We start from the raw sequence: 12,298 nt of genomic DNA on the forward strand, positions 1-12,298 counted from the left end.
GCAATGACAGAGGTCAAATGTTTTTTGTAATTCTTCACAAGGTTTTCACACACTGTTGCTGGTATTTTGGCCCATTCCTCCATGCAGATCTCCTCTAGAGCAGTGATGTTTTGGGGCTGTTGCTGGGCAACACGGACTTTCAACTCCCTCCAAAGATTTTCTATGGGGTTGAGATCTGGAGACTGGCTAGGCCACTCCAGGACCTTGAAATGCTTCTTACGAAGCCACTCCTTCGTTGCACGGGCGGTGTGTTTGGGATCATTGTCATGCTGAAAGACCCAGCCACGTTTCATCTTCAATGCCCTTGCTGATGGAAGGAGGTTTTCACTCAAAATCTCACGATACATGGCCCCATTCATTCTTTCCTTTACACGGATCAGTCGTCCTGGTCCCTTTGCAGAAAAACAGCCCCAAAGCATGATGTTTCCACCCCCATGCTTCACAGTAGGTATGGTGTTCTTTGGATGCAACTCAGCATTCTTTGTCCTCCAAAAACGACGAGTTGAGTTTTTACCAAAAAGTTATATTTTGGTTTCATCTGACCATCTGACATTCTCCCAATCTTCTTCTGGAATATCCAAATGCTCTCTAGCAAACTTCAGATGGGCCTGGACATGAACTGGCTTAAGCAGGGGGGGAGGGGGGGGCACGTCTGGCACTGCAGGATTTGAGTCCCTGGCGGAGTAGTGTGTTACTGATGGTAGGCTTTGTTACTTTGGTCCCAGCTCTCTGCAGGTCATTCACTAGGTCCCCCCGTGTGGTTCTGGGATTTTTGCTCACCGTTCTTGTGATCATTTTGACCCCACGGTGTGAGATCTTGCGTAGAGCCCCAGTTCGAGGGAGATTATCAGTGGTCTTGTATGTCTTCCATTTCCTAATAATTGCTCCCACAGTTGATTTCTTCAAACCAAGCTGCTTACCTATTGCAGATTCAGTCTTCCCAGCCTGGTGCAGGTCTACCATTTTGTTTCTGGTGTCCTTTGACAGCTCTTTGGTCTTGGCCATAGTGGAGTTTGGAGTGTGACTGTTTGAGGTTGTGGACAGGTGTCTTTTATACTGATAACAAGTTCAAACAGGTGCCATTAATACAGGTAACGAGTGGAGGACAGAGGAGCCTCTTAAGGTCTGTGAGAGACAGAAATCTTGCTTGTTTGTAGGTGACCAAATGCTTATTTTCCACCATAATTTGCAAATAAATTCATTACAAATCCTACAATGTGATTTTCTGGATTTTTTTCCCCTCATTTTGTCTGTCATAGTTGAAGAGTACCTATGATGAGAATTACAGGCCCCTCTCATCTTTTTAAGTGGGAGAACTTGCACAATTGGTGGCTGACTAAATACTTTTTTGCCCCACTGTTTATGCGATTAAAACAACCTCTAACTTTCCCCAGTGTCATCCTCCCTCTATATCTGTTCAATAAAATTTGAAATTAACTTAAAAATCTGTTTTTTAAAAGATCCAGACCTTGGCCCTGTAGAGCTCCAGCTCGTTGTCTGAGATCCTCCAAGGCTCCTCAGCCTTCAACCTTTCTGCAGCCTCCTGCTCCATGTCGTCCTCCTTTAGCTTATACGGCTCGATCATTTCCTCAAAGCTAAGCACACTACAAGAGACAGGTAAACACAATGAACGTCATTATTATTGCATTATAATTATGATTACATTGTCATTATAGTCCTAGGCTAATGGGTTTCTTTGTACTTCACATATTGCACAGTTTCTTTGACGGAGGCTTCTCAGTGACCTACAAATGACTTCATGTTGAACATGATCTTGTGGCCTGGCTGGTTTAGTGGTAATGCCGCATCCTCCAGCCACATATTTACAGTGTTGGCATAGGTTTGAATCTGGTCTGCTGCCCTATGATACAACCTCACCCTATCTTACCCTACTGTTACCCTCTTTCTCTATCTGATCAATCAAATCTGAAAATACTTTAAAAAAAATAATATTTATACAGTATGTAAATAGAGCATGATCTTGACACAGCAGGCATCTTACTTGTGTTTCTTTGGCTTGGTGTTGATGTCCCCGAGCACATAGATCGCAGAGAAATCTATCCTGAACTTGCTGAGCAGAGCAGCCATTCTATTAAAAAACAGGAGAAAGTATCTACATTTTTCAGACTCAGTTGGTAGAGCATGGCGCTTGCGATACCAGGATCGGAGGTTCGATTTCAGCTGGGGCCACCCATACAAAAAATGAATGCATGCAAATTCGCTTTGAATAAAAGCAGCTGCTAAATATTTGATTATATTATAGATTCCTCAACCTCACATCATGACTGAAGGAATGATAACTCACGCCCTGCGATCATGGTCAATCCTGTTGATCTTCCCACCAATAAAAAGACGGATTTTGCAGTCCTTCCACTTCTTTTTTTCCGTGAGCAAGTACGGAATCAACAGAGCCAAGCCTGTAACATTTGGAACAGATAAATAAGGGATGATGGTAATAAATGACGACTCTTTGGGGTCCAATCTGATTGTTGACACTTGGGTCATGTTCATTGGGGCTCACTGTAGCAAAGTGTTTTGTAACAGAAAATTAGCTTTTCCTATTGGATATAATGCCTATTCATTTGGTGCATACAAATATAATCACAGCATTGACTTGCCATACTGTACCTCCATCATCAAACAGCCACCACACATCCACTGTGCCTTTGCACTGCTTCTTCTTGAACTGCTGACTGGCCTCCAGAAGCCTTTGGTCTGTGAGGCTCAGTGGCTTAGCACTTCTCTTCGTCTCTGTGGAGCAACCACATCAAAGGCAGTCACACAGTTATTATCAAAGACGGTAATTGACTCTGGACTGTTAGAATTTCCCATAGGAAAACATGTCTCACTAGCTGGGCATGCACAGTTGAATACTAGGCAGTGCATCCATGATTTCACCGTTTTTTTTGTGATATTTGTGGGCAAAAATGCTCAATTTTGCTGTGGCAATTCTGGCATTTTGTATGGCAACAAGGCACATGCACAGAGGGCTCTATCTGTGCAGAGCACAAGCCCATTTGCCCTTCCAGTTTTTTTGTATACATTTATTGTCATTCTTGCTCTGCACCCACTGCCTCCATGTCATTGGTACATTCTCATATATGCTTCAGAACTAAAATGTTGCACGTCTTGATTCAGCATTGACACACAAAGGCGGGCACGCTGCGCATATTCAGATTAGTGTCAAATTTGCAAGCACTTGCATAATATACAGGGAATTGTTGATTTAGAAAATCCTGGAGGGACTGACCAAGACACATTGTAGCTTTTCAAATGAGCATAAACAGTAGACATTAATTACTTTGGTGCGAGTTAGGCCTGTTTATGGTTGTTTGGAGCTGGTTTCCTAAACCCAGGATAAGTCAACTGGACTAAAAGTGGACTTCAAGACATGAATAGGCTTAATCTGAGTATTTCTGTTTTACAACATTACCTGTGAAGCACTGTGCCTATATACTCATTCTAGTCTAAAGATTACCTCTGAGAATGAGAGGGCTGTTTTGAGCACTGGTGATCAGGGATGGAGGAAAGGAGTTACTGTCCTCGGAGTCTTTACCAAGCATGTTGACAGACACCACTACATCCTTCATACCCGCGTCCTTCTTCTCATGGGATGACAGGAGCTCATCTGGAGAAGGGGCAATCAGACAAATCTCAGAGCACTTTATCTAGTCCTTAGGTTTGCGTCTGAAATGGAACTCTATTCCCTATATAGTGCACTACAAAGACCTCTGGTCAAAAGAAGTAATAATAACAGAAGGAAATCTCAGCGCTTTATAAGTGCACTACAGAGAATAGGGTGCCATTTCGGATTGCACCCTTACTACTGTGAAAAAATCCATAGAATAGCTAGAAAGGGGGTGTGCTCAATCCATCTGAAGCTATCCACTGAAGCTAAGCTTCCATCTGAAGCTATGTCTGTACTACTAAGGAATGTTAAACTTGATTGTGAGGAATGAGTGTGTTGAATGAGTGCTCCTGGGAAAATGAAGAACACAGCATGACACAATACTGTACCTGGGTCTTGAATATGGGAGATATCAAGACCCTCTTGTAGTCTGATGATGACAACACCATGCTGCAAGTCAAAGGCATCACTGAAACACAACCGTACAGCTTGTTACTAACACTGAAGAGGGAAAATAGTATAAGAATAGATGGCCAAAGTGATTTCAATCATGATTTCCTCAGGAAAGCATGTGATGTAGGGTGAAATTGCCTCTATATGCTGATCTTGGGTTTAGCATTTTCCCGTCTAATGGTTAAGGTCAGGATTGGGAAGGGGAAGCTGATCCTAGATCTGTACCTAGGGGAAACTTCACCCTAGAGCAAACCATGTAGTCAGTCAAACTAGATACACTTACTGGATGATGTTGATATACATTTCCACATCTTTCATCTCGCCATCACTCCAGTTGTTCTTAAAGCCCATCACAAGTGTGTTGGGCTTCAAACGCCCCAAACCTGTGGCCTTGAAGATGAAAAATGTTTACATCAACATATTAATATTGGAAGGCCATTATCTGACTCTTTCAATAAAAATCCCTTGAACAACATGCACAAAGTGTAGTCATAACTACCTCTTTATGCGGCAGATAGCCTAGTGGTTAGAGCATTGGACCAGTAACTGAAAGGTTGCAAGATCAAATCCCTGAGCTGACAAGGTAAAAATCTGTCGTTCTGCCCCTGAACAAGGCAGATTAACCCACTGTTCCTAGGCCGTCATTGTAAATAAGAATTTGTTCTTAACTGACTTGCCTGGTTAAATAAAATGTTTAAAAAAATAAGGTTAGATGGTGATTGGCACATTGAAAAAGATCATGATAGACAAGAGCCTGGGAACCAGTTCATTTGTGCCATCATGCCACTCCTTTCCACTCCTGGTCATGAAAAAGACTTAACATGATAGCATAAACATATCTGGGACCAGGCTAGGCAGACACCATACTCAGGATATACCACATATTATAGCAGTGCACTGCAGAACAATCACCTGTAAAAGGTACTGAGCTCCATGTCTCAGGTCTTCAGCAAACACAGGGGTGTAGAAGGCCTTGATGCGATTCTTCAGCAGCCAGCGCTGGTAGCGGGCATGATCAAGAGACATCTCCTTGAAGTTTGGCCGACGGGACACCTTAGGATAATGAAACAATCAAAGCTGTTACTCCTAAAAATATAAGTAAGCTGTAAACTATATGTAAGATGTATACTGTGTATGTACAGAGATGCTTTGTAGTTGATAAGGCTTAGCGGCTAGGCTTGTAATGATACGTACCGTGCGGACGTGGCCACACACCATAAGGCCTACGTTCTTAGTGAATGCGTTTACCAGATGGAGTAAAGCAGGCCGGGCATTGGGGTATCCAGTCATCACCAGACACTGGGGTCTATCCCATATGAAAAAATAATAATAATAATCGATTTACGTTTTTCAGGATACATGTGACATTTTTAAATTGGCCAAATAATGTATTCTTTTAAAAATGTATTTAATAGATTTTAATACATTCCAACAAATATTAAGCATTGTACTTACAGTAAAATCTATATATACGTATGTGTGTAAAATTGAAATCACAATATCTGTTAAATGGATCAGAAAATGCTTTTAAAAATACATTCTGAAATGCATTAATGTATTTTAGATTTTTTTTTTTTCATATATATTAGGTAAATATATTAAAACATTTATTTGGAAATGTTTTGTGAAATATATTCCAACAGGCACTTAAAAAATATTTGTATTTTCTTTTTTAATTAAAATGTATGGCAAATATACAAAATGTGCCAAATCATATTGTAACAAAATGCAATGGAACATTAGTAGGCGCAGTGTACAAACTTAACCTTTAAATTACAGAACGCAACATGACACATTAAAACCACCTAAAGTCTAAGCCCTGTCTACTAAGCTATATTGAACTGTTTTAAGAAGGTTCTTTTTATTTATTTATTTGACCTTTATTTAACCAGGTAGGACAGTTGAGAACAAGTTCTCATTTACAATTGTGACCTGGCCAAGATAACGCAAAGCAGTTCGACAGATACAACGACAGAGTTACACATGGAGTAAAACAAACATACAGTCAATAATACAGTATAAACAAGTCTATATACAATGTGAGCAAATTAGGTGAGAAGGGAGGTAAAGGCAAAAAAGGCCATGGTGGAAAAGTAAATACAATATAGCAAGTAAAACACTGGAATGGTAGTTTTGCAATGGAAGAATGTGCAAAGTAGAAATAAGAAGAATGGGGTGCAAAGGAGCAAAATAAATAAATAAATAAAATACAGTTGGGAAAGAGGTAGTTGTTTGGGCTAAATTACAGGTGGGCTATGTACAGGTGCAGTAATCTGTGAGCTGCTCTGACAGTTGGTACGTAAAGCTAGTGAGGGAGATAAGTGTTTCCAGTTTCAGAGATTTTTGTAGTTCGTTCCAGTCATTGGCAGCAGAGAACTGGAAGGAGAGGCCGCCAAAGAAAGAATTGGTTTTGGGGGTGACTAGAGAGATATACCTGCTGGAGCGTGTGCTACAGGTGGGAGATGCTATGGTGACCAGCGAGCTGAGATAAGGGGGGACTTTACCTAGCAGGGTCTTGTAGATGACATGGAGCCAGTGGGTTTGGCGACGAGTATGAAGCGAGGGCCAGCCAACGAGAGCGTACAGGTCGCAATGGTGGGTAGTATATGGGGCTTTGGTGACAAAACGGAGTGCACTGTGATAGACTGCATCCAATTTGTTAAGTAGGGTATTGGAGGCTATTTTGTAAATGACATCGCCAAAGTCGAGGATTGGTAGGATGGTCAGTTTTACAAGGGTATGTTTGGCAGCATGAGTGAAGGATGCTTTGTTGCGAAATAGGAAGCCAATTCTAGATTGGCAAGGATACCAAGGATCATTTAGCTCTTTGATTTGGAATTTTAAGACTGATTGAAGAATAAAAAAAATATTTAAAAAAATTGTTTGATGAAAAACAATTGTGGGCCTTACTGCTATTAGTCCATACAAAAGCACTGAATAACAAATTCACTCCAGTCCCCCCCGAAAATCTAAAGGAAATTGTTCTGAAGTGAGACAGGGATGTTGCTAGGCCTGTTAATTAGCCCCCCTAAATAAATCAATATTTCAGTCAATATATTTTCTCTGTGATTTTTTTCTTCCGACAACCGTTCCATCACATCTTAAACTTCCTATCGGACGGGCACTAGGACCTGGGGGAGGCTGCTGCTGCAGAGGCTGCTGCACACGCTTGTGACTGTTAGACCTACCTGTAGCTAACATTTTGGAAAAGGCTCTGACACAACGAATTCATGCAGATAGGCTACGATGTGAATGTGTGGTAAGTTAGAACAGAGAGAGAGAGAGAGAGTATTCACTACTATAGACTTTGGTCATAATCAAAGCTTTGTTAACCAATACGTTTTTTAAAATTTTTTAATTTCACCTTTATTTTACCAGGTGGGCCTGTTGAGAACAAGTTCTCATTTACAACTGCAACATGGCCAAGATAAAGCAAAGCAGTGCGACAAAAACAACAACACAAAGTTACACATGGGATAAACAAACGTACAGTCAATAACACAATAGAAAAATCTATATACAGTAAGATTAGGGAGGTAAGGCAATAAATAGGCCATAGTGGAAATAATTACAATTTAGCATTAACACTGGAGTGATAGCTGTGCAGATGATGATGTGCAAGTAGAGATACTGGGGTGCAAAAGAGCAAAAAAATAATAACAATATGGGGATGAGGTAGTTGGGTGGGCTATATACAGATGGGCTGTATACAGGTACAGTGATCGGTAATCTGCTCTGACAGCTGATGCTTAAAGTTAATGAGGGAGATATGATATGTCTCCAGCTTGAGTGATTTTTGCAATTCGTTCCAGTCATTGGCAGCAGAGAACTGAAAGGAAAGGTGGCCAAATGAGGTGTTGACTCTGGGGATGACCAGTGAAATATATCTGCTGGAGCGTGTGCTACGGGTGGGTGTTGCTATGGTGACCAGTGAGCTGAGATTCATGTCTGATTTAACTCATAATTACCAGTTGTGTAGGGCCATTCAGTTGTATTTTTCCCAAATGTGGTAAATTAGTTACCGCTTGGTTATGCAGGCACCATAACACCTCTAACCGTCCACTGTATAATACCACTCATTGGAAGCACAATACCAACATATACACTTTCACATATTGTGGAGCATTGTACAATGTATAGTTTTTGTTTAAATTTATAAAAACTGAAATAAAAGAGTAATTTAAGATAATGGTAAAGACTAATTTATGATCCCGAATTTGCATTTTAGATGATAATGAATGGACAGGGCGACCTGATCCTAGATCAGTACTCTTGCTCTGAGACACTTGGTATAAATGGGCCCTGATGTTGAACATTGAATGTTGTTGCTGAAGTACACAACGTCAAGGTGCAGGGTTCATTCCATAGTACGTGGGTATTTTTTTAGTAGTGTGCAGTATGATGTGTAACAGTTACGCTGATGCTCCTCTAAAAGGACCTGCTGCTGTGCTACCTGAAGTTTTTGACGTGGTCCTCTACACCAGTGAGAAGGAGGCAGTGTGTCAGGGCATGGTTATAGATCAAGGCTTGAGTGGAGGAGCCCCAGTTAACATCTGTGTGGGAATAAAATGAAAAATGAAAAATTATGAAGAATGAAGAAAAAATAAAACAATAGATTAGAGACGAATATTGAACAGAAGTGTAACAACAGCCGACATCAACACTAGAATATAGTGAAAATACATATAGTATTATAATATGTGTGTATGATAAAGACACAGTGTTCTTACAGCAAAGAGAAAATACTGGCAATAGTTTTCTCTCCCAGATTACATTCAAATACTATGTGAGAAGAGGACCATTTACCTGGTTTCTTATAGCTGACATATACATAGAGAGCCAAGACAATGATATTGGTCATAAGGGCGGCCCACCAGTTTACAACAAACATGACAGCACAACAAAGCACGGCTCCAGCCAGCGAGACCCACTTATTGAAATATTTGAAGCTTGGCCGCCATCCTATTTAGAAGGGAGAGAGTACAGTAGAACAGAACATTAACAATAAATTCATATTGACAAAACACAGACTGGGAATATATATGTAGTGACATCAGTGTGTAAAAACAACAGAGTTAGAACGTCATTTAACCCTTTACACTCGCGGGAATTGGCCTATAGGGACAGGGCTGAATTGAAATGTTTCTTACAGAAGAAATATAAAAGCATTTGCATAACCATGGTAGCCATTGAAAGGGAAGCGTTTGGAGATAATGGGAAAATTATTAGACCGAAAGGTGGAGACAGTTCACCTCACACAATGATGAATCCAAACATTACACTGTTGAATTTATGTGCATTTTACATTTATTGTACTTTTCACCGCGTTTGTTGATAGCAAAATCTGAAAATACTCTGGATACATGATAAGAATATTCCTGGAAAGATAAAAAATTACAGTTTGAGTGAGAGGACTAACTAGTGTCGCCAAGTGGCCAAACACCTCTCCAAAGTGTGCACAGTTCCTAAGTCATTTTAATGCACTTTTATGACTCAAAGAAGAGTCTTCAACTATAAGGTGCCTTTTGAACACTCCTTGTAGTTTTTTTGTTTGGAACACAACCCCGGCATCCCCATCATCACACAATTACTGTTGTTGTTTACACAATCCAAAAACGGTCCATTATAAATCACAATCTGGGTCAGTTGGGAATCATTTGAAAGCTTGTTCTATTGCCAACATGCCTAGCTAAGTTATAAAATACGATATTACAGTGTTAAGCTTACACAAAGCAATTCAGGCAAACAGATAATAATTTTGGTGCGCATAGAAAAGAGTCATGATTGCATTCAGGTGTGTGTGCCGTGGCGAACTTGAGTTTTATGATATGGAAATGTGAAGTGCACATTTGGACTCAAGGGTGTTTAGCAAAATACATAGTCCACTTAATTTGCAGCATTTCCCTCACTCAGACAAAAAAAAAAAATTTAGTTGCCCAATTAGCGGGAGAGATGGGGGAAACTTCTTGTCGCACTAGGTGCTCAAATTCAGAAGGGCTATCAGTCAAAACCCATCCAGTGCTGGGAAGAGAAGAGCCAGCCCACTGGGCACACCACATAATTTCAACGTGGATATAATTGGGTAATATTTGGTTGAGATGTTGATCAATATGATTACAACCTACAGTTGAAGTCAGAAGTTTACATACACTTAGGTTGGAGTCATTATAACTTGTTTTTCAACCACTCCACAAATTTCTTGTTAACAAACTATAGTTTTGGTAAGTCGGGTAGGACATCTACTTTGTGCATGACACAAGTCATTTTTCCAACAATTGTTTACAGACAGATTATTTCACTTATAATTCACTGTATCACAATTCCAGTGGGTCAGAAGTATACATACACTAAGTTGACTGTGCCTTTAAACAGCTTGGAAAATTCAAGAAAATTATGTCATGGCTTTAGAAGCTTCTGATAATTGACTTAATTTGAATCAAATGGAGGTGTACCTGTGGATGTATTTCAAGGCCTACCTTCAAACTCAGTGACTCTTTGCTTGTCATCATGAGAAAATCAAAAGAAATCTACAAAAGATTGTAGACCTCCACAAGTCTGGTTCAACCTTGGGAGCAATTTTCAAATGCCTGAAGGTACCACATTCATCTGTACAAACAATAGCACGCAAGTATAAATACCATGGGACCATGCAGCAGTCATACCGCTCAGGAAGGAGACGCGTTCTGTCTCCTAGAGATGAACGTACTTTGGTGCGAAAACTGCAAATCAATCTCAGAACAACAGCAAAGTGAAGATGCTGGAGGAAACAGGTACAAAAGTATCTATATCCACAGTAAAATGAGTCCTCTATCGACATAACCTGAAAGGCTGCTCAGCAAGGAAGAAACCACTGCTCCAAAACCACCATAAAAAAGCCAGACTATGGTTTGCAACTGCAGAAATGTCCTCTGGTCTGATGAAACAAAAATAGAACTGTTTGGCCAGAATGACCATCGTTATGTTTGGAGGAAAAAGAGGGATGCTTGCAAGCCAGAGAACACCATCCCAACTGTGAAGCACGGGGGTGGCAGCATCATGTTGTGGGGGTGCTTTGCTACAGGAGGGACTGGTGCACTTCACAAAATAGATGGCTTCATGAGGCAGGTAAATTATGTGGATATAGTGAAGCAACATCTCAAGACATCAGTCAGGAAGTTAAAGCTTGATCACAAATGGGTCTTCCAAATGGACCATGACCCCAAGCAAACTTCCAACGTTGTGGCAAAATGGCTTAAGGACAACAAAGTCAAGGTATAGGAGTGGCCATCACAAATCCCTGACCTCAATCCTATAGAAGATTTGTTAGCAGAACTGAAAAAAGCGTTTGCGACCATGGAGGCCTACAAACCTGACTCAGTTACACCAGCTTTATCTGTATCTGTTTATCTGAATGGGCCAAAATTCACCCAACTTATTGTGTGACGCTTGTGGAAGGCTTCCCGAAACGTTTGACCCAAGTTAAACAATTTAAAGGTAATGCTACCAAATACTAATTGAGTGCATGTAAACTTCTGACCCACTGGGAATGTGATGAAAGAAATAAAAGCTGAAATAAATCATTCTCTCTACTATTATTCTGACATTTCACATTCTTAAAATAAAGTGGTGTTCCTAACTGACCTAAGACAGGGAATTTCTACTAGGATTAAATGTCAGGAATTATGAAAAACTGAGTTTAAATATATTTGGCTAAGGTGTATGTAAACGTCCAACTTCAACTGTAAGCCTAAAGGTCGAGACAATAAGTAGACACAGTGACAGAATAAATTCAACCACCTCTGTCCATTGAAGTCCACAAAACATATTACATGGAACAAACAGTTACATGGCCTACAGAATGGTCAAGCAAGTTAATGTTTCCGACATTTTCGTACCACTTAACAACTATTGATTTAGAACCACGGAGAGTTACTGCAAGTCGCAAAGAAAACAGGAGCTGCCTCCACTATTCCTGCACCATCAACTTCAACATTTCAACATCATCAAATCACCTTTAGTGTAATACAGTGACAACTAAAAGATACCAAAAACAATTTAGTCCAGTCAAAGTAAGCAAAATATGACGTGGCTGTCCATGTATCTGATTTCTGTGCGCGTGTGCGTGCATGTTCGTACAAGTAGAAAAACCATGTTGACTCACCCTACTTGCAGAGAAATGCCAATGCCATCTTCCTCTCTTTCATGTTGACGCCACGGTCTATCACTCTATCATACAAT

General features: G+C 40.4%; 1 protein-coding gene across 1 annotated transcript in view; it reads right to left on the reverse strand.

Annotated features, from left to right (window-relative positions):
• The window catches only part of LOC109884529 (solute carrier family 12 member 2), a 35,561-nt gene that overhangs the window by 1,704 nt on the left and 21,559 nt on the right, over nucleotides 1–12,298 (reverse strand). The window contains exons 14-24 of the mRNA XM_020476496.2: nucleotides 8,888–9,043; nucleotides 8,535–8,634; nucleotides 5,276–5,387; nucleotides 4,994–5,134; nucleotides 4,365–4,471; nucleotides 4,018–4,097; nucleotides 3,479–3,628; nucleotides 2,629–2,751; nucleotides 2,306–2,417; nucleotides 2,003–2,089; nucleotides 1,469–1,604 (exon numbers count right to left, since the gene is read on the reverse strand). Of these exons, the coding sequence (XP_020332085.2) occupies nucleotides 1,469–1,604; nucleotides 2,003–2,089; nucleotides 2,306–2,417; nucleotides 2,629–2,751; nucleotides 3,479–3,628; nucleotides 4,018–4,097; nucleotides 4,365–4,471; nucleotides 4,994–5,134; nucleotides 5,276–5,387; nucleotides 8,535–8,634; nucleotides 8,888–9,043 (1,304 nt within the window). The remainder of the gene's footprint in view (nucleotides 1–1,468; nucleotides 1,605–2,002; nucleotides 2,090–2,305; nucleotides 2,418–2,628; nucleotides 2,752–3,478; nucleotides 3,629–4,017; nucleotides 4,098–4,364; nucleotides 4,472–4,993; nucleotides 5,135–5,275; nucleotides 5,388–8,534; nucleotides 8,635–8,887; nucleotides 9,044–12,298) is intronic.

The sequence above is a fragment of the Oncorhynchus kisutch genome, linkage group LG3, assembly GCF_002021735.2.
Source record: "Oncorhynchus kisutch isolate 150728-3 linkage group LG3, Okis_V2, whole genome shotgun sequence".
Classification (NCBI taxonomy): Eukaryota; Metazoa; Chordata; class Actinopteri; order Salmoniformes; family Salmonidae; genus Oncorhynchus; species Oncorhynchus kisutch.